Source organism: Phacochoerus africanus, chromosome 8 (genome assembly GCF_016906955.1).
Source record: "Phacochoerus africanus isolate WHEZ1 chromosome 8, ROS_Pafr_v1, whole genome shotgun sequence".
Classification (NCBI taxonomy): Eukaryota; Metazoa; Chordata; class Mammalia; order Artiodactyla; family Suidae; genus Phacochoerus; species Phacochoerus africanus.
The window spans coordinates 115300007-115324428 of record NC_062551.1 but is presented as its reverse complement, the minus strand read 5'-3'; the positions used below and the strand labels follow the sequence as shown (position 1 = coordinate 115324428).

At 33.7% G+C, this 24422-nt stretch overlaps 1 protein-coding gene across 3 annotated transcripts in view; it reads left to right on the top strand.

The window, feature by feature from the left end:
• Nucleotides 1-24422, top strand: part of TRAPPC8 (trafficking protein particle complex subunit 8) — an 89973-nt gene that overhangs the window by 13794 nt on the left and 51757 nt on the right. For 2 of the 3 annotated variants that reach the window (XM_047794059.1, XM_047794061.1), the window contains exons 3-11: nucleotides 4333-4422; nucleotides 5241-5415; nucleotides 7545-7698; nucleotides 10102-10195; nucleotides 11080-11336; nucleotides 11688-11803; nucleotides 12502-12652; nucleotides 17565-17665; nucleotides 20142-20247. In XM_047794059.1, the coding sequence (XP_047650015.1) occupies nucleotides 4333-4422; nucleotides 5241-5415; nucleotides 7545-7698; nucleotides 10102-10195; nucleotides 11080-11336; nucleotides 11688-11803; nucleotides 12502-12652; nucleotides 17565-17665; nucleotides 20142-20247 (1244 nt within the window). The remainder of the gene's footprint in view (nucleotides 1-4332; nucleotides 4423-5240; nucleotides 5416-7544; nucleotides 7699-10101; nucleotides 10196-11079; nucleotides 11337-11687; nucleotides 11804-12501; nucleotides 12653-17564; nucleotides 17666-20141; nucleotides 20248-24422) is intronic. The other variant, XM_047794060.1, reaches the window with a different exon arrangement.

The window sequence follows — 24422 nt, the reverse complement described above, 5'->3', positions numbered from 1 at the left end:
CATTGGCTTGCCATTCTGTTTGCTATTTAGAAGTCTAAAAAATGAAGATATTTTGCAGTGATGGAGCAAACAAAAATGACCTTTTTTTTCAGCAAAATTATGATCCAACATGTTTTCCTAAAATGTTTCACCTTGGCTATTCAAGTGCAGGAAGAACCAGAAGTAGTGATAAACTAGAAGTTGTTAGAGATGTATTTGAATCTGAAATTGGTATTTACATGATGGTCATTTTCTAGGTTTATGCATGATAATTGATGAACAATTAGTTGCATTCAAGGAATGTTCCTAATTGTGACATATATCTTTAAAACCAGGAAAATATGGAATACAGTTAGAGTTTGCTATGTTTAAATTCTTTTTTTTTTTTTTTGTCTTTTTGCCTTTTCTAGGGCCACACCCATGGCATATGGAGGTTCCCAGGCTAGGGCTCTAATTGGAGCCACAGCAATGCCGGATCCTTAACTCAATGAGCGAGGCCAGGGATCAACCTGAAACCTCATGGTTCCATGTCACATTCATTAACCACTGAGCCACAATGGAACTCCTGCTATGTTTAACAAACAAACAAAAAAAGATTAAAAAAAAATACAGGGTTAGAGTTTCTTATTCATATTATTTAATATTATTTATGATTTGCAAAATGCTCATAAATTTTATATGAGTTCTGGTTTCAGTTTGTTGTGGTTTTTGTAGCCTTAAGATCCTCTGAATTAAACCATATATTCTGAAAATCACTATGTTTAGTGTTAAGTATTTTTGACCTTGAGACTGTTTGTTTATTGAATTAAATAATTATATGACATCTAATTATCTGATTTTTTTTCCCTTGAATATTTTCATTCTGGAGTATGTTAAGTTTTGGTATATCTGCTACTCTTTATCTAAAGTTATAGATTGAATGCCAACATTATGTGGAATTTGCAGGGTTTTTTTTAAATTTTTTTTTTAGTCTGAATATTGGCATTCTGGTACTTTCAATTTTTGTGAATAAAAATATGTGATTTACCTGTAATATTTATATTTAGGATCTCTACTCTTTCTCACTTACGGAGTTAGGGTTACAAATGATAATATTTGGTTTCAATAGAAGGAGGATCAGAGTTGTTCTAGCTCTAGCTCACTGCAGGCAGCCCTTGTTAGATATGTACTGGAATACTCATAACTGTGTCCCAAGTTCCTAGCACTAAGAAGGGAACAAAGGAGGAATTGGAGAGAGAGAGAGGGTTGCATTTTGTGAATGTGGGTAGTGGACAGAGCATTATGTTGTTTTTAAGCTCTTGCTGACTTCCTTACCCTTCCTTGACAATGCAAAGTACATTCTGCATAGAGAAACTTTACCTAGTAGAATAGCATGGTCACTGTTTCAGTTCCAAAGAACATGTAGAGATGGAAAGGAATATGAGCAAAATACTGATTTCATCCCAAAATAAGTACAAGAGAACTTTAAGGGAAGAGAATTGTTACTAAATGTTAGTCTTTTGTTAATCTAAAAAATTTAAACTCATTTTTTTTCTACTTTCTGCAAAAGTGTCACTTGAAAAGGCAAAAAGAGAAGGATTTCCTAGACGTATTGGCTAGTAAACAGAGAGGTCTTCTTAATTAGCCCTTCAGGGAAACATGTGGATGAAGAAAAAACTTAACCTCATCAACCTGGTGTGTGACCTACCTGAGGATAAAACCCACTTCTGCCATATATATTTAGAAAATGTTCCTTTGCTTCTTATATACTTTAAGTAACTAGTGTTTTCTTGTACCAGTATTTAGAAAGTATTATTTCAGTTTAAGAACTGCTATATGCATGAATTTGCTTTTTTGTTTTATTTAATTTAATTTTTCATTATGTGGATGTTTATATTGTTCCAAAGTAAAACCATAAGACAAAGTACATTCACAGAACTCTAACTTCTGTTCCAGACCTTTCCCTTTCTCATTTCTTCTTTTTCTTACATATGGTGGCATTTGTTAGATTTGTCCTTCTGTTATTTTTCTTTGAGAATATAAGCTAATTCATGTGTGACTTTTTATATTGTCTTCCCTTTCTTTCACAAAAATGCATACTTTCTGCTGTTCCTTTTTTTCACTCAGTATATCCTGGGAACACTTTATAGTGATATATGGAGATTTTCCCCTTTCCCTTAAAGGTGCATAGTGTATCTGTTTATTGTATGTATCATGGTTTATTTAACCAGTCCTCTCCTGATGGACATGTGTGGTTTCTAGTCTTTTATTACAGATAGTGTCGCAATGAATAGCTATTTTGAAAAGAAATAATATGTTTATTCAGAAATCCCCAACCCATCATGAAACAAGTCCCTTTTCATATGTCTGCAATGTACCTGTTATTCGTTAAATTTAAGCATCATTGGAGCAACATAGTAAATAGAAAAATAGAATCTATAAAGTCATTTCCTCCATCTGTGAAGATTTCTTCTTATTTAACCAAAATTTTCATCAATTTTTGTATTTTCTTTTCTTGTCACTCATACACTAATTTTCAAGATAAGGATTAATTTTGACTGATTTGGAGGGAAGATTTATTTACTGCTTGGTAAGAAAATTGGTTTCCTGTTCTAACAGAGCCTCTCATTTATTCTCCAGTTTTTGCTACTTTTATATATATATATATAAAATATATATATAGTAATATTTCTGAGAATGTTTTTCCTCTTCTAGAGCAATGAACATGAGATTTCGTAGTAATAGCCCTCCTAAACAATATATGGGTTATTCTCATAAGGCATTTGTTGGAATTAAAGGTTTTTTTGTATATATGGCACCAGGTTTGATATACTATTGAGTATCTAGATGAATAGATTTTTTTTTTTCCCTAACCTTCCCAGTTGTTTAATATAGTATGATAACATGAACGGAAAATATATTTGCTGTGTTTTCAGCGATTCCAAGAGTAAAACCAAAAGTACATAAGATTTTGTAGTCAGCATAAGTAACTAGGAATGGAGTATCCTTTTAGTAAAACTGTGATTTAGATAATTTGTTTAAAACTTAGTGAAATGACTAAGTTTAACTAAATTTAAATTTTTAAAAAGTTAGAATAGGGTATTCTCATTGTGGGTCAGTAGTAACGAACTTGACTGGTATCCATGAGGATGCGGGTTTGATCCCTGGTCTTGCTTAGTGGGTTAAGGATTTGGCATTGCCGTGAGCTGTGGTGTAGGTCACAGACGTGGCTCAGATCTCACTCACATTGCTGTGGCTGTGGCATAGGCTGTCAGCTGCAGCTCTGATTCAGCCTCTAGACTGGGAACTTCCATGTGCCACATGTGTGGCCCTAAAAAGCAAAATATAATATATGTATTTATGTATATGTGTATATATGTATATAGAATTATTGTATTGTAAAATGCTTAGCATGGAGCAAGAGAGATTTGACATTTTAAGCATCACATTAGGAGTTACTGTGGTGGTGCATTGGTTAAGAAACTAACTGCAGTGGTTTGAATTGCTGCGGAGGCCTGGTTTGATCCCTATCCTGGCACAGGATCTGCTGTTGTTGCAGCTGCTTTGAGCTTGCAGCTGCAGCTCAGAACAACCCCTGGCCTGGGAACTTCCATATGCCATAGGTGCGGCAATTAAAAAAAAAACAAAATCTCACATTGTATACATGTATAAAAAAAGTGAAAATACAGGTCTTCGTATTTGATTATAAGATAAAGTATGAAAAGGTTTAGTTGCTGTCATACTCAAGTAACCAAATTATAAAGTAGGATTTGTCAGCCTCATCGCTATTGACATTTTGAGCCAGATAATTCTTGGGAGCTGGGGAGAGGGCTGTCTTGTTTGCTTCACTGTATTATGTTTTGCATCATTCCTGGCCTATTTCCCTAGATGCCAGTATCACCCCTGTCTTTATCCCTAGTTGTGACAACCCAAAGTATCTCCGGACATAGCCAAATGTTTCCTGGGGGTCACAGTCACTCTTGGTTGAAAACCACTGTTCTGAAGTGATACCGTTTATGAAAAAGAACTACTTATGGCCACATGGCTAGTGGCAGAGAGAAAGAAATTCAGTTCTAAAATCTGGTTATTCACATAAGTAATATTGAAAGCATTAATATGTAAATTGTGGGATTGTGGTGTAGGTTTGGGTGTAGGTCACTTATTTTTGCAGGTATATATACTGTCATGTATGAATATATTTGTTTTTATGGCTTATCCACCTATGTCACATATACATCTCAAAGCACAAATGAAAAATGATTGTTTATTGCTGGAAGTTATCTTTCATACCTTTTAGGAATATGGATTTGTGTTTTGTCTTTTGTAAACTGATTCAACTGAGGAATTTTAACTTTTATTTATTGTTAATTTTAGCTACCACTCCATGGTTTGAATCTTACAGAGAGACCTTTCTTCAGTCGATGCCAGCATCAGATCATGAATTTCTGAACCACTATTTAGCATGTATCCTTTGACTCTTAATGTTCTCTTAAAATCAAATGCTTTGAAAGTTATTAATCTTAGAAACAGTTTATACGAAGACCAAATTACTGAGAGGATGTAGAGATGAAAAAATTACTTTTATTGATGATGCTTCAAGTTTTATTGTTGTTTTTGTTACATGACATCCTACATACAGGACTGGTGTAAATAATTTTTGATTAAAAATAAGAATACTAAGGGCTTGCTTATTTTTCTTTATCCTCCAACTTGGAGTATTTCACGCTTAATACATTTTAAGCTATTTTAGAAAGAAAAATGTAAACTGTCAGTGTTAACAGCTTTTGCTGATTGCCTCAAAATTAATTGCTTATGCACAAGCTCATTTAAAAACAGTTTTCCACTTTTTAAGTAACCTATTTTATAGCTATTAATCTCCTTTGATAGTTATGACTTTTTTGTTTTCTTAATGAGATTGCAGAGAAAAGTTGAGGTGGACTAGAGTGTGAAATTGCAATGAGACGGAATGGAGAGGAGCACAACTCAGCAAAGTTGTTCATTATGGTCATAGTTGCACAATTTTCATATTACTTGTTCTCATTTTCATGCATTTTCTTATCGTGTATGTAAATGATCTAAGAAAAATTGCCAGCAAAAAAATCTTTAAGATTTAGAATCTTGAATTACTTAGAAATATTAAGGAATTTATTTTGTGCTTGCAGGAAAACCTGTAAAATCAGACTTTGCTTTTAGCGTAGAAAATATTTCCCTGAAGTTTTTTTTAATAGGATAATATTTATTACTTAGTGTTAAGTGATAATTACCTTAATATGATTTACAAGGCATGTTGGTGGCATCGTCTAGTGAAGCTGAACCTGTGGAACAGTTTTCAAAGTTGTCACAAGAACAGCATCGAATTCAACACAGCAATGACTATTCCTACCCCAAGTGGTTTATACCAAATACACTTAAATATTATGTACTTTTACATGATGTAAGTGCAGGAGATGAACAGAGGTAAGCTTTATTTTTTAAATTTTAAATTATTTCCTGTTAAATGAGTTAATTAATTTGGACATGGCTTAAGTTTTAGATATATTTTTCATCCAAGAAAATAAAAGTTTGTATCTCTTTATTTGGAGTTATGTTCAACAATTACATCATTTTATGTTAGGTTTCATGTGCTTACCCAAACTTTTCTTTCAATATATATTGCTGTTTGTTCAAAAGTACTTGCCGTTTTATATGTATAGGTCTTAGCGGTTATTTCCTACTTTATATAATATCATTTCTCATTTTTTTTTCCCTCTTTTCTCTTTCCCAGTTTTCCTCTAACTTTCATTTCCTGGCTTATAGGCACTTCTTTTTTCACTCTTCACTTTCTCATCACTTTATGTTTTTAGCCTTGATGTTTTTCACAGTCTCAAAAACATCCAAACACTTCTTTCTTATGTTCCCTCTAATACTAGTTATTAGTGATTTGCCATAGTCCTTTTATCTTTATGAATAAGTTCTTTAAGAATAAGTTCTTGAGGAGTTCCCTGATGGCCTACTGGTTAAGAATTTGGCATTGTCACTGCTGTGGCTCATGTTCTATTCCTGACCTGGGAACTTAATGTATGCCAGAGGCGCAGCCAGAAAAATAAAAAGAAAGGTTTTTGAAAAATAAGATGATATTGAAAGTGGTTTTACTTTTGTGGCTTTGCAGATTTTTTTGACCTTTGGTTCAGGATGTGGATGAAGTTAATCGTTTGTTTCCAACTGTTACTCTCATATCTCAGAGCTGTTTAGGATATACAATTAAATCATTTCTCACCTTTGTTCTGAGCAGAGGCCATCATATTTTAAATAAATTTTCCTCTGTAAGACCAAAGAATTGTTCTGAGGGTTACCAATTTTCAGGATTTTTTTGACATCATAAACAATCTATAGCCTATTGGATAACGTATATTATATAAATAGAAATAATTTGAACTGGCTATTAAAATTAGTTTCCAGCATTTGGATGTGGTATATATCTTCCATATTGAATGGTTGTAACTAGGATACTTAAGCGGTAATTAAAGTATTAGTTCAGTGGTTCTTATACTTAGCAGTGTCATTTGTAAAGTGAGTAGATGTTTAGTTTATTGTACTTAAGTGTATCTACATACCCATATACTTAAATGTCAATTTATGCAAATTTATAACTATTTTACTTATCCAGGCTTAATTCCATAGTGTGGAATATAACTTGTTTGTTAGGCTTGTTATTTATATAGTATTAGCATCTATATTTGAATATGATATAGAATTATCTGTGTGTGTTTTTGGTATCAGATGAGTGATTGATTAAAAAAACAAACCCTATTTAAATTAGGTTAGCCCTATGTACCAAAATTTCATTTTCCATCAGAATGTCCTGTTTGATTCTTAGGCTGATTTATCACTTGAGTTATCTGTCTCCTACCAACTAGCAAGTTTAATGAACTTTAAGTAGATCAAAATTTTTTTTTACATCTGGGATTAGCTCATGGATCCAGCTATTACAAATTTTGCAAGGGAAGGTGGATTTTTATGTAATAAGTACTTCGGGTGCTTTTCTTGCTTCTCTCTTTGCTTTCTCTGAACTGTATCCCTTTGGAGATGGCTAAGAGAAGGGTAAACTGTAGCACTGAAAGATGGCTTCTGAAGGGGGGTACTGCACTTTTCTATTTCAACATTTATATTTTTTGATAAATGTTTGTTCTCTAAGAGTTCCCCCAAATCTTACTTTCTGAAGACACTAGTCCACATAGTTGAAAGAGTTTCTGATCTGTAAGTTTGAAGTTGCTCTTTAGAAATTCATAGTGCACATTACAAATGGAATGCTCTGAGATGTCTGCTGCAGAGAAACTGGTTGGCTTTGTTTACTGTAGTTTCCCAAACTGGTTTGACCCCCAGAACTTTCTCTTTGGATAACATAGGATTATCTTGCAAAATTTTATCCTATGAGGCTAGCTAAATTTTGCTTAGGATCATGCTCTTTGTTTTAATTTTTTAAATTATCTTACTTTTCTTCGTTTTGTCTTTTTTGGGGACTACTTAGATGGTTTTTGTATTTTAAAAACTTATTGCCTAAGGTCTGCTTCCCATTGACTGGAAATTTTTCCATTTTTTAATTTTAGAGCTGAATCAATTTATGAAGAAATGAAACAGAAATATGGAACTCAGGGTTGCTATTTACTTAAAATTAATTCTCGAACATCTAATCGAGCCTCAGATGAGCAGATACCAGATCCTTGGAGTCAGTATCTCCAGAAAAATAGTATTCAAAACCAGGTATATGTAAAAAACAATGAAGCAAACCACAAAAGCTGTATTTCAGTTTTGTAACATAATGGTATCACCGTAGAATTTTTAATGTCTTGGTTGAACTAGTAGAATTACTAGTAGTTATTTTGTGGAATTTGGCTAGTTTTAATCCATCAGCATGTGAACAGTAGGTCAGAAGCTGTTTTATTTTATTTATTTTTTTGGTCATTTTCTAGGGCCGCTTCCGTGGCATATGGAGGTTCCCAGGCTAGGGGTCGAATCAGAGCTGTGGCTGCCAGCCTACACCACAACCACAGCAACGCGGGATCCGAGCCGCGTCTGCAACCTACACCACAGCTCACGGCAACGCCAGATCCTTAACCCACTGAGCAAGGCCAGGGACCGAACCCGCAACCTCATGGTTCCTAGTCAGATTTGTTAACCACTGAGCCACGACGGGAACTCCAGAGAAGCTGTTTTAAATTAAACTGTAATAATCACGTGTATGTATTCCTTTCGGGTATATCAGGGTTAATTAGTCTCTTAAAAGAAGAAAAGTGAATAACACATTAAGAATTGAATTAGATTGGCTAGACATGTAGAGAATAGAATTTTTGTCTTGTACGTTTAATTCATTATGAATGCTTACAGTCAATTGTTTATTATCCACACGCTCTGGGGTTGTCTTCCTTCATTTTCAACAGGCTGTTCTCTATGACCACCTTTTAGAGCTTATACTTTTTGGGTGGATGGGCTTTTTTCCCTGACTTTCCAGATTTCCCTTTCTTTTGATTTTCCAAGAAGTTTTATTTCTTCCTAATCTACTCTTCTTATCTAGAGTTTTACACTAATGTTAATTGTTTTCTGTTGGCTGATGTGTGTTGGTGTAAGTTTTCACATTCTGTCCAACTTTTGAGATAGAACTTTAGTAGTCAAGATGCCAAGTTCCTATGATTAGTTCAGATAATCAAGAGTTGACTGTTTTTGGTCTAGAAGGATTTCTTAAGTAAATGGAAAATATATTTATATTTTGTACAATTAAACTACATTATACTTTATGTGGTATTTTAAGAAATATGAAGTATAAAGTTCATGTAATTTTTGATATTCTAATAAATATTGCTTAATAATTTGTTTATTTGCCTTATTTTTCTATTTTCTATTTGGAATTTTTAATCCAGGTACAGTGCTTTACTGATAATTTAACTCACTTTAATACTGAGATAATTGTCGACCTTTAAGATAATGCTGGGGAAAAGTGTCTGAGAGAAGAAGAACCAGTTAGATGTGGAGGAGCGTAATTTTTTAAAATAGTGTTTCAGGGCCACACTCAGAATAGGAACAATATTGAAATATTCAATTTAGAACCCAGCCACCTCCAGTTAGAAAGAGGAACATAAGTCAGATTGTCCAGTTGGAGAACTTTTAACAGAAGACAGAGTTATCAGAAATTCTACAGCTTAGAATCCAAGAAGTCCAGAATTAGAGGATAGTTTAAAGGCTGTCAAACCCAACCGTTATTCTGATGCTTTAATTTGCTTTAAAACTGAATGACCTCATCTATGAAAGTACGCACTGTCTTCTCAAGTGACTTCTTCCACATCTGAGCAGTTTTAGAATCAACCAGAAATTTTCTTCCTTTGCTTATACTCAGTCCTGTGGGGACTATATTAGTTTTCCATCAAGACAACTTTCAAATTGTAGAAGATAGATCTCATGTCCCTTTTTAATATTTTTCTAGGCTAAATGTATCGATTTTTTTCAACTCAATTTTTTTTAAAGACTTTTTTCTTCTGATCACTTTCCTCTTATTAAGTTCTAGTTTATGTATTTTCTTCAAAGTGTAGTACTCAGAATAATACCTCATATTTTTAGGTCTCATGGAGTAGTCTGGGTATTTTTAATTTAATTTTTTTGTTGTTGTTGGCTGAACCAGTGCCCTTTATGCAAGTAAATGTTGCATTGGCTATTTTTCCAAAACACTCCTATATATTCAGAATGCACTCCAACCTATTAACACTGCTTCCATGATTCAGGAGATTCCATACCATCCTTTTTTTTTGTCTGTTTTTAAACTTTTGCTTGACTCTGGTAGTCTGTCTGTATTGCCATTATTCTTTCCATAGATGCATATACAGGTATTCGTATAGGCATATGCATATCACATATAAACAGAGAAACTGAGAAGTAACTTGAATTCAGAAGAAGTAGGATAGATTGAGTATGGGACAAAATTTAAGAATATAGTAGATATGGATTAAAGTGATTGAATATCATGCATGGAAAAAGTTAAGAATTTGGTTTGGAGGAAAAAGTTGTAGCAAAGAAAAATGAGGTTTACAGTTAGTAACCATAGTTGTTGATGAATTTGATGGTATTTTAAACATGATTAAATATAACTGTTAATGCTTTTTTATTTTATTTTGATAGGAATCATATGAAGATGGCCCTTGTACTATAACTTCAAATAAGAATTCTGATAGTAACTTGCTTTCATTGGATGGATTAGATAACGAAGTCAAAGGTCTTGATATACTTTCTCTCAGTTTCTCTTTTGATTGAAAATATGCACTGTTGTTAAAGCATGCTAATCTTTATACATAAAAGATAGGGGAAATTTTGTAATGAAAAAAGATAATAGCTTTTCCTCTGAAGATTTTGAGTTATTTGAGTTTGATGGTTTTTGACATTTAAAAATTTATTTTATAGGAGTAATAAATCAGACTTCTTTAAAAATTTTTTTTGTGGAAAGCAAGGGAAGATTTGATATGTAGCAATAATTATTCCCCCAATTTAGATGATTTTGAAGGCTTTATTTTTGTATTTCAAGTTATAGTCTGGGAGTTCCCTTGGTGGTGCAGTGGTTAATGAATCTGACTAGAAACCGTGAGGTTGCAGGTTCAATCTTAGCCTCGCTCAGTGGGTTAAGGATCCGGTGTTGCCGTGAGCTGAGATGTGGGTCACAGATGCAGCTCGAATCCCTTGTTGCTGTGGCTCTGGCGTAGGCCGGGCTACAGCTCCGAGTCGACCCCTAGCCTGGGAACCTCCATATGCCACGGGTGCGGCCCTAGAAAAGAAAAAAAAAAAAAATTATAGTCTGGATAGTGATAGCTCTAAAATTTTTTGTTATAATTTTTCTTCTTGGTTAGTTGTGCTATTTAAAAATAATTATTTATATTTTAACACTTTTTCTTCATTTTTTATATGAATTAAAAAATTTTTATTGTAAATAATAAATATTAACCCATGTCCTCAAATTCTAGGGGGGGATACATTAATAATGTTAGACTTCTAAGACATATGGAAAGATAAAGGGTTCCAACATTCTTTTTTTCTTTTAGCAATCTGGTAGTAATAACACAATTTTCTGTTGGCTTTCTGAGAGTAAATGAAAGATCTCTTTTTCAGTAGATGGCTTACCAAATAACTTTAGAGCTCACCCACTCCAATTGGACCCATCCAGTGACTCTTCTAACAGCATTGATGGCCCAGATCATGTAAAATCTGCTTCTTTACATGAAACAAAGAAAGCAAATACTGGCATTATTCATGGTGCATGTTTAACCCTTACTGATCATGATAGAATTCGACAGTTTATACAAGAGTTCACGTTTCGGGGCCTTTTGCCACATATAGAGAAAACAATTCGGCAATTAAATGATCAGGTAAGATTTACTTTTTTGCATTAGTATTTTTTAAAATGTCAGTAAGTAGTAAATATGAGAATATAATAGTGTAAGTTATTTCAGGTATTTAATTTTTTTCTTGTAGAAATAGACAAATATGAGAATTTATTAACATTACTATCAGTGATAAAATTCTATTAAATCCTAGATGAGGTTTATTTGTTTTCTCTAGGAATTTTGTCAGCATTTTGGATAGTTTTCTTTAAATCAATGCTATTAAAAAGAATGTTTGCTCACTCTTAAAACTTTTTAGTTAGAGTTTCTTCTTCTGTATGAAAAGAAGAATATTAAATTCTTATATTTGTCAACATATTTAATCTTTTTTCTTAGCTAATATCAAGAAAAGGTTTGAGTCGATCTCTATTTTCTGCAACTAAAAAATGGTTTAGTGGCAGTAAAGTTCCAGAAAAGAGCATTAATGAGCTAAAAAATACATCTGGATTACTGTGAGTAAATATTATTTTTGGCTTTTCTATGTTTAACTCTGGTTATTGTTTGACTCTTTGATGTTCTGCAAAAAAAAATATTTCTTTAGTTTTTTAGTTTCATGTTGGTTAGAATGCACGTAGATAAGAATAATGACTGTAAGTAAATTATATTTTAAATTAGAACTGTAGGTAATTGAATATCTAAAAATAAATAAAAGATAACAAGGGAGGTCACTTTATTTTGAGTTTGTTTTCCTATTTCTGAAAAGATGGAGTTAGATATTCTTTACCAACTTTTCTATATTAAAATGTTATGATCTAGTAATTTTTAGATCTGGCATATATTTAGAAATTTAATATAAAATCTCATTTTAAGAGAAAATAAAAATTATTTTGTATTTTAATTTCTTTCATGTTGTATATAAGTTTTACCTAGAATTGATCATTTACTTTATAATTTGACCAGGGAGACAATGCTTGCCTACTTTTGAGAATTTCTCAGTACAGGGATATAAATTATATAGATATAGATGTAACTATTTGTTTCTGAATTATCTTGAGAAAATTTACTCTCTCCTTGGAGGTAGAATTCTTGTAAAATAGGATTAGTTTTTCTCATGTTCTAGACAGTTGGGCATCTTTTTAGCCGTTTTATAATATTTAATGGTTTAGTAGTCATAAATTATAAATTCCTTTCACTTATTTTGTATTTACAGATATCCACCAGAAGCACCAGAACTTCAAATCAGAAAAATGGCTGACTTATGTTTTTTGGTGCAGCATTATGATTTGGCTTACAGTTGCTATCATACTGCAAAGAAGGATTTTCTTAATGATCAAGCAATGCTTTATGCAGCTGGTGCCTTGGTTGGTATTCTATAGTATTATAATTTCTTATTTCTGCTACCATAAATGCCTTATAAATTTTTCTTTATGAAATGGCAGGCAAGATACCTAGGGATAAAGTTGTACCGAAATAACATATAATGCTTTATATGTTTTGAATTAATTCATGATAACTTGATGGATTTGTCTTAAATTAGTGCATTCAAACATGGTCATATATGAGGACTGGTTTTTTTAGATTTGATTAGTACTTTATTTAATTTGAATTACAGTTTTTACTATATTTACAGTATAAAAACCTTTTATAGAAGATCTTTTTGATCTCTTGAAAAATGATTTAAAATTGTTTGAAATTTTTTCTTCTCATCTAAGACTATATATTGGTTAAGAATATGTACTTTAGTGTAAGACAAACTTTCATCTAAGGCAAATTATTGAACGTCTCTAAGCCTCAGTTTTCTCATCTGTAAAATGTAAATCCTAATAGTACAGGGTAGATAAGGTATAAGATATGTAAAGTGCCTAACATTACCTTGTATACAATAAGCTGTCAGTAAGCATTAGCAGTGTTTTTATAATTGGTATAAAATCTGGATGTTTCAGAAAGAATCTTATTTGTTGCCTTATAATCTTTTAATGTCTTTGAAAAGATGTCATAAACATTTATAATCTGCTTTCTATGCTTAGAAAAGAGTAAACTAGCACTGTTACTGTCTGTGTAGTCTTTTTAAAAACATATAGCCCCGGAGTTCCCGTTGTGGCGCAGTGGAAACCAATCTGACCAGAAACCACGAGATTGCAGGTTTCATCCCTGGCTTCGCTCAGTGGGTTAAGGATCTGGTGTTGCTGTGGCGTAGGCTGGCAGCTACAGCTCCGATTGGACCCCTAGCCTGGGAACCTCCATATGCCATGGGTGCGGTCCTAAAAAGACAACAGACAAAAAAAAAAACGAATACAAAAACACGTAGGCTGAAAGTTACCTTGTGGCACAGCAGGTTAAGGATCCAGCGTTGCCACAGCTGTTCCCCATGCTGCAGCTGCAGCACAGGTTCAGCCCCTGGCCTGGGAACTTTGGCCTCATGCCGTGGGTGCAACCAAAAAAGCCCCCAAAACGTGTAAGCCATAAACAAAAGTGTAAAGAATAAAGACATTCAAGAACTCTACTTCATCAGTAATTATCATGTAGATACTTATCTAGTAACTGCTGTCTATTTTGCATTTATTTTGATATATGCATAAAACTAAAATGGATAATTTTTAAATGTAAAGCAAAATTACATTACTATTTTTTATTTCCTAGTGTTTTAATTTGAAAAACTAACTTTTAAAAAACCTTCAGGAACTGAAAATACAGTGTCTTAATAAATAGAAGTACTTGAAAAATTATGTGAATTGTCCTTGGCTAGATATTTTCTGGTCTTTTTATTATGGTCATCTAATATAAGCTAATATGAAATCAGAAATACTGAAATGTTATTTCATTAGTACTTCATAACAAGTTTATAATTATAAAATTGTACATATTTATCTGCAAATTGAACGTTTGTGTATAGGTAAAATAAAAGTGTGGCAAAAAATTTGTGTGATTTTATGGTAATTAAGCTTTTTCATTTCTATCTACAATCTGATCCATACTAGATTTAAACCATTTAGATAAAGGTATGTTAAGTAGCAGCTATATGAGCAAAAGTAGTTTAACACTGGAAAATAAAGGCATAGTTGCAGTAGCATATTATACGCATACCTAAATATCTTCGTAGTCTACAAAAGCTACCCTAAAAATAATAGGACTGTAGAGAATAATAGGGCGTGGTGGGGAGGTCCTCTTAAAACCTATCCATCTTTGTAAGCAGAGCATAAAATATTTGTATGAGACAACTTAACATGGCTGGAGACTCTCAAGGAATAAAAAAGTACACAGAACCAGGGGAGTTTCTGTTGTGGCTCAGTGGGTTAAGAGTTCTACTAGTGTCTATGAAGATGTGGATTTGATCTCTGGCCTTGCTCAGTGGGTTAAAGGATCCGGCGTTGCCATGAGCTTGGTGTAGGTTGCAGACACTGCTTGGATCTGGTGTTGCTGTGGCTGTGGTGTAGGCCTGTAGCTGCAGCTCCGATTTGACCCTCAGCCTGGGGGCTCTTTAGGTGCGGCCCTAAAAAGACCAAAAGTACACAAAATCAATATGTGAACACTGGGGTGGGGAAAAGGAGCATGTAGCTAGTGGATTTGCCATGAACATGAGCATGGAAGGAGGTGCAGTCTGCCTTGAGCCAAGAGCTGTGCAAGGCTGGGAGCAGATGTCTCTGTAGAGAGCAAACCCCTGCCACAAAGTATAGGCATTCATTTTACACTTTCTTAAAGTACAGATTTAAAAAACTGCTTGCACAACAGCTATGTTCAGAGCTTTTTCCCTTTCCTGTTGAAGGTTATAATTGTGTATTTGCTATTTTTGATCTCCTTGCCTAAAAAAATTATTTATGAATGAATAAGAATTTTATTTGTACTGATATCACTTTCTTATTTACCATACACATGGTAGCTAATTGATAACAGACTATACTACCTGCCTTTTTTGATGAAACTTATAGAAGATGGTAACTATGAAGTTAAAATATTTATCATAGAAAAACCAATAATAGGAATTTTTGGAGAAATTTTTTTTTGTAGTTTGATTTGTCATCATAACTAGTTAGAGGTTCAGTACATTACTCCAGTTCTTGATGGAAGTTTTTGTCAAAGGTACTAATCTGTTTTTGTAGGCTATAAGGAATGATTTAATGGTTGATTATTGAAGATCATGCAGTAACTTGGGGTGATCATTCTGAATGTTCTCACTATGTCTCTAGGAATTTTCAGTTTGTATATTGATTTGTAACTTCTTATAGAATTACATTAGAAAATAACTTAAAATTTGGGACATTTTTCTTACAGGATTTATTCTTGATACTTTTTTTGATGTATATATATGCAACATATTAGGTCATATAGCAAATATAATGCATTTTTATACAGTATTATACCATGCAATATATATTAGAGTTTTGTGTAATAAAGAATTCTGTATGTATTCATTATGTACATTAGTTGAAATATAAACTAGTTAAGACAACATGGTGTTTCAGAGTTCTAGAAACATGCTCTGTGACACATGGAAATGATATATTTTCATTCAGTTTCTTAAGTAAATTTTGGAGCCAGGCACTGCTGAGTGCTTAAGATGCAGAGGTAATCTGAAACAGATACAGTTGATATTGTCATGGAACTTACAGTCTGTGAGGTTAAAGGCTTTAGTCATATCCTAGTTGTTTTTTTTTTTTTGTCTTTTTGCTATTTCTTTGGGCCGCTCCCGCGGCATATGGAGGTTCCCAGGCTAGGGGTTGAATCGAAGCTGTAGCCACCGGCCTACGCCAGAGCCACAGCAACGTGGGATCCGAGCCGCGTCTGCAACCTACACAGCTCATAGCAACGCCGGATCGTTAACCCACTGAGCAAGGGCAGGGACCGAACCCACAACCTCATGGTTCCTAGTCGGATTCGTTAACCACTGTGCCACGACGGGAACTCCATATCCTAGTTTTTAAATAATTAAATTATTTGTTTTTTATATTTTAAAAACTGTTACAGAAAAATGTCCTAAAAGTGGATTGGCATTAACAGGTTTTTCCCCAGTTTATGAAAGTTTTATTTATGTCTAGTGAAATTGTTATAAAAACTTCTGGCCTATTTGAGACCACAAGTATGGATGTAATAGAATATTTTACCATTTTACTGAGGTCCACACCTTTATTTTCATCTTTTTTTTTTTGGTCTTTTTAGGGGCACACCTGTGGCATATGGAGGTTCCCAGGTTAGGGGTCTAATTGGAGCTGCAGCTGCCGGCCTATACCACAGCCACAGCAACATCAAATCCGAGCTGTGTCTGTGACCACACCACAGCTCGTGGCAACGCCAGATCGTTAACCCACTGAGCAAGCCAGGGATCCAACCTGCAACCTCATGGTTCCTAGTCAGATTTGTTTCCGCTGTGCCATGATGGGAGCTCCTAGAACACTTTTTTATTCGTTTGTTGTTTTTAATGGCTGCACCTGTGGTATATGGACGTTCTGGGCCAGGGATTGAATCCAAGCTGCAGCTGTGACCTAAGCTGCGGCAATGTTGGATCCTTTAACCCATTGCACTGGGCTGGGGATTGAACCTGTGCCTCCACAGCAACCCGAGCTGCTGCAGTCAGATTCTTAACCTATTGTGCCACAGGGGGAACACCATAGAATGGGTTTTTAAAATGAAATAAGAAGCCCTAGAAAACTGACATAATATAGGTCTCAGAATAGTCTTTGTGCCTTCTGTATAAGATGTAAAATATAGTGTTTTACACTATATTTTACATCTTATACAGAAGAGATGTAACTGAGAAGATATATAGTACAAACTGTTGTGAGCTCTGTTTTAAAAAACTGAGAAGATATATAGTACAAACTGTTGTGAGCTCTGTTTTAAAAATTCGAAGCCAGTAAATTGGAAAGAGACGTACTTTACTATATCTGCCTGTGGTTCTATCCTTGATCTGTTCTTTACTTATTAAGGAATAGGGAGTAATAAGGAGGAGGTGGTAGCAGAAATCTTAAGCTAGGCTCAGTTGGTAGTTAGATACACTATACTGAAAGTGTTTGCTCAGTTGGTAGTTTGATACACTATACTGAAAGTCTTGAAAAGTCTCATTTAAATCTTGAAAAGCAGACTGTGGGATTTGACTAGAGAATTTTTAAAACTAAAAGCATATAAATATATTTTTCAGTTCTTCATTAGACTATCAAATTTATATATGTGGATACATTAAAAAAAACTTAACAAACTTCATTCCAATTTTAGGCTTCCTGAATGCTAAACTACAAGAATATTCTCCTTTTGAATTATAAATAATGTCCTTTCCTCTAGGAAATGGCAGCAGTGTCAGCTTTTCTTCAGCCAGGAGCTCCTAGGCCATACCCTGCACATTATATGGATACAGCAATCCAGACATACAGGGATATCTGCAAGTAGGTGATTAGACTCTTTATGTTCTGTCAATTTAGAGGTAAATTTGACATTTATATTGCTATTAGATATAAATGGTTTTTTGTTTTTTATGCTCTAAACCTAAATAAGCTCTTAAAACAAGTTAATATAGATAAGATGAGATGATCATTTAAAATTAGTGTTTTGATACATTCTCATTTCCTATGTTGTTTGGGTTTGTGGTTAGGAATTTGTTACTAACCTACTAATTTGTAGGTAATGTTGAGGTTATGTGTTCTATTAGGAATGATTTGTATTTTGGGGCAATCTAACTACTGTTAAGCCAGGGGTTAGCTAGTTTGAACTTCCTTTGTTAAATAGGCAAACACAAATAGTTAGATAATGTCCAGGAAAGAAAATGAGAAGTGTTTTGTACACATAATGAGTTCTTTTGGAACTCTCTGGGAATTAGGACTCACAGTCTATAAAGGAGACTGTGAATGGGTCCAGAAGTGGTTAGAGGAGGTGTCATGGTATGTTTGAGGAGTAGACCTTGAAAGGAAGGTGGTTGGGATTTGATAGTCATGAAGACATTTCAGGAGTTACTCCTGGCTGGAACAGTGTTTTGGATTCAGCATTACTGGTGAGAAGGAATCTCTGTTCCTTGGCTAGGTTAGAGGTTTTGTGGATATGGAAAGGTATTTTCAGAGAAATCAATGTGAAGGAGCACTAACTCTTATTTACTATTATTTTTAAGCTGTAGTTAGATTTTTATAGTAGTAAGTGGTGAGTTACTGAATATTTGAGTAGAACCTTGACATAATGAGTTATTTTCCAAAAAGATTGTGATTTTTTCCTTTGTAGAATGGATGGGTTAGAAGACAGAGACACAGAGGCAGTTTTGTTTTCTATATTGTTGAAGTAGAAGTAGTAGTCATAGCAATTTGTTTTTAAAACAATACTAGTAGTAATAACATTTATTTAGTGCTTAGGATTTACCACTATGCCAAAGTAATTTATACACTCATTTAATCTTTACAACAAGCCTATGAAATAGTGGGTACTATTATTCCATTTTACAGACACAGAGATTGAAATGTAAAGAGTTTAACTTGCCTAAGGGCACACAGCTAATAAATGGTAGAACCAGTATTAAATCCTGCCCTTTTTACTTTATGTAATCTATTTGAGAATATATTTGGAGACTCTGGCAGGAGAAACAGCTTTCTGGGAAAGAGAAACTTGTTGCATTTTTTAAATTGAAAGTATAGTCGTTTTACAGTGTGTTGATATCTACTGTACAGCAAAGTGATCAATTTAAACACAGACGTACATTCTTTTTAATATTCTTTTCCATTATGGTTTATCACAAGAAGTTGAATATATTTCCCTGTGCTATATAGTAGGACCTTGTTGTTTATCCAGTCTATATATAATAGTTCGTATCTGTTAACCCCAAACTCCCAATACATTCCTCCTTCCCCCTTCTGCCTTGGCAACCACAAGTCTGTTCAAAAAAAGGAAACTTTTGAGAGATTTAAAAGGTAGAAAGACTATAAGAGTGAGGCATTAAGGAAGCCAGAGCAGTAAATTCTTTTCTCTGAAAAGATTTTCCTTGTTTTCTTGAAACACAGAGCTTTTGGATAAATGCACATAGAATGATGCAAAAGGAAAGTGCTAATACCTCTTGACTCAGCTAAATAAGCTGTGGCTATCTAGTTTTCTCTCTTGTTCACAACAGACTGTATATTTTTCTTCTAAATACACTTACTGTCGTGCATTTACCTTATAACCTCCATTCTAAGTTACCATAACTGGTAAGATTTTGCTCAGGAATCAGTCAGGCAGCATTGGCTCCATGCTGTCTCCAGGTAAAATATTGCAATAGTACTACCAGAGAGAAGATGCCTAATTATTCCTAAAAGCAATCAGTAAAATGAAATACAACCAGAGTTTACAATAAGGAAGAAAAAAGAAATCTGGGTGAAATGTTTATGTTCCTTTATGTTTGAAAACAAGTTTTATTAACTGCTGATTTAGAGATATAAGCTAGGGTCTAGCTTTTTTCATATAGGAAATGTGACTTTGTATTGTATTCTTACTACAAAATTATGCAGTGATAAAGCATTTTGATGAGTTATGAGATTCTTTAAAGTTTTTAAAAACCTTTTTAGTAAGTAGAAAACAAGGACTTGTATTTCTTTTTACATGAAAACTGGAAGTGGAAACTTTTCTTGAACACATGGTTACTATGACGTACTAAAGTACCAGCTATTGCTTTTTTTTTTTTTTTTTTTTCCTGCACCCATGGCATATACAGGTTCCTGGGCCAGAGATTGAATCTGAGCTACAGCTGTGGCAACACCAGAGCCTGTAACTCACCATACCAGACACCTCCACAGTGATCCGAGTCGCTGCATTCAGATTCTTAACCCACTGTGCCATGGTGGGAACGCCATGTGATGTACGGAAATATTATCGTAGTGCTAATTGTATTTTTCTTCTCTTTTTCTTTAGGAATATGATGTTGGCTGAAAGATGTGTATTACTTAGTGCTGAAATCTTAAAAAGCCAAAGCAAATATTCAGAGGCTGCAGCTCTCCTAATACGGTTAACTAGTGAGGTACTGAAACTGTATAGTTTTTGTTTAAATTAGTATTATTTCATATATTTTTAAAAGTATTTCTTTTTTCTTGAGAGGGTATGCAAAACAAAATCAGAGGGAAACCTCTCTTTGGAAATTTATTGATTTGTTGAACTGTTTTAAAGTGCAGTATTTTGTAAACTGAATTTATTTTTTTACAGATTTTAAGTCTATAGTATTATTAAACACAAACATGCATTGTGTGTCTTCTGTGTATTAGATTTTGACTTAAGGATAACAGTATTTAAAGCGACATACATATGCATCATTCCTAGTATAAGATTGATATTTTAAAAAAGTAATTACTCAAGAATTTTTAATTTTATTTTCACTCATGAACTTGTTAAAAAATCATCTTAAGCATTTAAAAAATCTGTATTATGAATATTTCAAAAGGGAGAAAAATTCATTTATAGTCACTGTTTAAGGTTTTCAACAGACATTTAGTTGCATTGACTATATAGGCTTGTAAAGAATGGCAGTCATTCTTTCTAAGTATGGTTAAAGACATATTTTTTTAGATAAATGCTCAAGAATGGAAAAAGCAAAATCAAACACCTTCGTTTGTCCTTCAAATAATGTATCCTAAGGTTTTAACCCTTGAACCACTGTACTTTTTTGATTCTCTACCTGTTTTGAGTGATCTGTTTATAGTCATGATTTTCACTCTCAAATCTTCTCCAACCCTGACTGCTCCTTGAGCTTTAGATTTGGATTGGCCAACTGTTGTTTAGACTTACCTTCTTGGGTGTTTCCAGTGCACCTTTAGAGTCGACTATCAGTGACCAAACTTCTTTCTCACTTTAGTTCATGATCTTAAATTATAACCAGCCAGGTGCTCATTTGCTCAAGGCAGAAACTGCTTGAGATGCTCCTTTATTCTTCTGTACTGTCAGTGACACAAATAGGGATTTTTTTTTTTTTTTTTTACTTCCAAGCATGCTGCTTTTTATATCTTCAAATATTTTACTTAAACCACCCCTCCTTCCCATATCTCCCCCACTGATGCCCTGGCCCATGTTCTTAATGTCCTTTTGGACTTAGTATGGCCTTTTTCCTCTTTCTTAACCTAATTTGATAGTACTGATATCAGTCATGTCCAGATAATCATCTGTAGTACCTAGGTTGTCCTAAGTGTCTCTGTCCTGCCCTCATATCTGCTGACTTGCCATATTATATTGGAAATTATATTTAAGCTCTCAGCTTCTTGAGCATAAGGAACTGTGTTGCCTTTACATTTTTATCCCTAGTGCCTACCACTTGACAATGGTATATGATTTACAAATGTTTGTTGAACTGAACCATAATTATTCTGAAAGGATTTCTGTAAGATATAGCTAAGTAGGCTAAGGGATGATATTAAAACTGTTTAATAATTGTTATTCTGTGGACACTGCCCAGTATGAACAGTTATTGGACATAAACTGTTTGGCAGAGCTGAATGTAGGCTTTTGAGTGTGTTGATTTCTGTACTATAATAGTCTTAACTTAGGTTTGAATGTGTTGTATGTTTTTCAAGCCAGAGATTATCAGTGAATGTAAAAGAAGTACATGGTTTGGGAGCTTGAATAAAATTTCTTTAGAGCAAATTCTTCTGTCTGCATCATTATACTCTTTATACTCTTTCCAACTCTTTGTTTCACCTATTTCAAACCTGGATGATTGACTTTGTCATGAAATTCTAGGGAATTTATCATTGTCATTTATTGCCTTGAGGTGATGAATGGGGGTAAATGTGATGTATTTCCCTAGAAATTGTGATTTTTCAGTGGCCTTTTCTAGTATGCCTTTCAGGTATTTCTTTAAGATACTTGAAAATAGAGACTGCTAGGGATAATGTGTCTAAGATTGTTAAATTTTGTAATTTTGCTGACCAGAAAGGCTGAATAAAATGAAAAGTGCACTTGTCTTGAGGCTAGGGAACTGAGTTACATAGTCTTGATACTCAGTAATTGCTTTTCCTAAATTTTTGTTAATACCATTATAGTAAAAGACAGCTATGAGGCCTGGATAAAACAAGTTGTGTTTTGACTTCCTTTTTTTGCACTGTTAGTTTATGGGCAAGAGGATCTTATTCTTGTGTACGCCCTGGGGTTTTCAGCAAGGCAGACCAAACCCAGCTTATTGATAAAACATGCCAAATTTACCAGCACATAGGTAGTATGACTAAATTTTGGTACGTAAGACATGATACTTTCCTTTTATTTGTGTCTGTGTTTCTGTGTTGAATGTTTATTTTGGTCTTATGACCCTTTTTGTCTGTCACTCCTTTTAAATACATCAGTTTCTCAGGGATGGTAATAGCAGCAGGTTTTTCTTAAGTGTCTCCAGCTGGGGAGGAACTGTACCTGCTGTAAGTTGATCAGCTGTTAGCACCTTTTTTGCTAATTTTGCAAGTATGCAAAGAAGAGATTTCTTAGTGTCATACCGTCCTTGAGATTTGATTCAATTAAGTTTGTGCAACTGGTGCCTTTATAACTGTTTTTATGGATGTGCTCATTGAAGCCTCTAACACAAATGATTTTTTTCCCCTATGTTTACCCTCTCTCACACACACATGTGTGTGTATATATATATATATATATATACACACACAAGTATATGTATACATGTATATACACATACAATATACACACACACACACACACATATGTAGCTGCAACCGTGGCAGATATAAGTGTCCAGGCCAAGGGTTGAATCCAAGCTGTGACCTATAGCAGATCCTTTAACCCACTGCACTGGGCTGGGGATTGAACTGGTGCCTCTATAGCAACCTGAGCCAGTACTGTTGGATTCTTAACTTATGGGCAGGAACTCCCTATCCTCATATTTAAGTTAATGTTGCCTCTTCAGCTTTTTAAAAAATTATGTCTTGGTTGTGGGCAGAGTTCGTAGGCTGGCGTTCTTGTCGAGGTGGTATCACAGGCTTTTTTTCTTAGTTCCTTATAGAGCATATATAATAGATTTGTCATAGCATGGACATGAACTACAACTAAAATAAAATTTTATTTGGCTACAGCTCCAATTAATCCCCTAGCCTGGGAACCTCCATATACCGTAGGTGTGGCCCTAGAAAAAGACAAAAAGACAAAGGAAAAAAAAAATAAGAGTAGCTGTTAATTATATTAGTGGGGAATGTGAGGTTATTCACTGAATAGTATTGTGACATCCAAATAGTTGATTGCTGTCCTATTCATTAGATGGTAATATAGCTTGATTAAGTTATAATATGAAAAAATAAAACCTACAAGAAAATATGGGAGAGCATTTTTAAAAATTAAGAATGATAACATTCTTTTCTAATTTGATACAATATTTTGAAGCCATAAAAACAAAGATAGTATGTATAACTATTAAAGAGTAGACTCTTTCATGTCAAAACTTGGAAGTACTATTTGCGAATGAGACAAAGGCCTAATATTGATTAAGTGTGCAGAGGGCTCTTACAAACCAGATAATCACAAAAACCCATTTTTTAAGTTTTTAAAAAATTATTTTTGGTTGGGTAGAGCAGAAAACAAACTCTCATTCTCTGTTAATGGAATTATTATTGGTATAACTTTTATTTGTACCAATTTGGCCATATCAATTAGAACTTGAAGTATACATAGCTTTTATTAACTCAGCACTTCTGCTTCCAAAAACTTGTCTAATAAAAATATTTGTATAATTTCTCAAAAATCTATTTATAAAGACTTTTATTGGAGCATTTTTTGTAGTAATAAAAATATGTAGCAGTATTAAATCGATCAGTTGGAGACTGTGTTAATAAATTATGGTACATTTATATAATGGGATACATTGTGGCTTTAGAAGAAATGAGAATAAAAAATAAAAGAAATGAAAGATGTAGATGTCTTGGAAAGATGTCCATGATATTAAGCTAAAAAGCAAGATAAAGAATACTCTGTATAATACCATTTATGTATAAGAAAGTAAGAGTATTAAAAAATGTTGTACTTAATGTATAAGTATACTTAGAAACACACACATAAATTAAATATGGAGAGAGAAATGACACAAATGAACACTATGTTGGTAATGGTAGTTGCCTCTGGCAAATTGGATGAGGCATGAGGTGGGAAAGAGAGAGCTATTCATTTTTTTCTTCAAACATTTATTCTTTAAAGAGAAAGAGGCTGTATTAATAATTT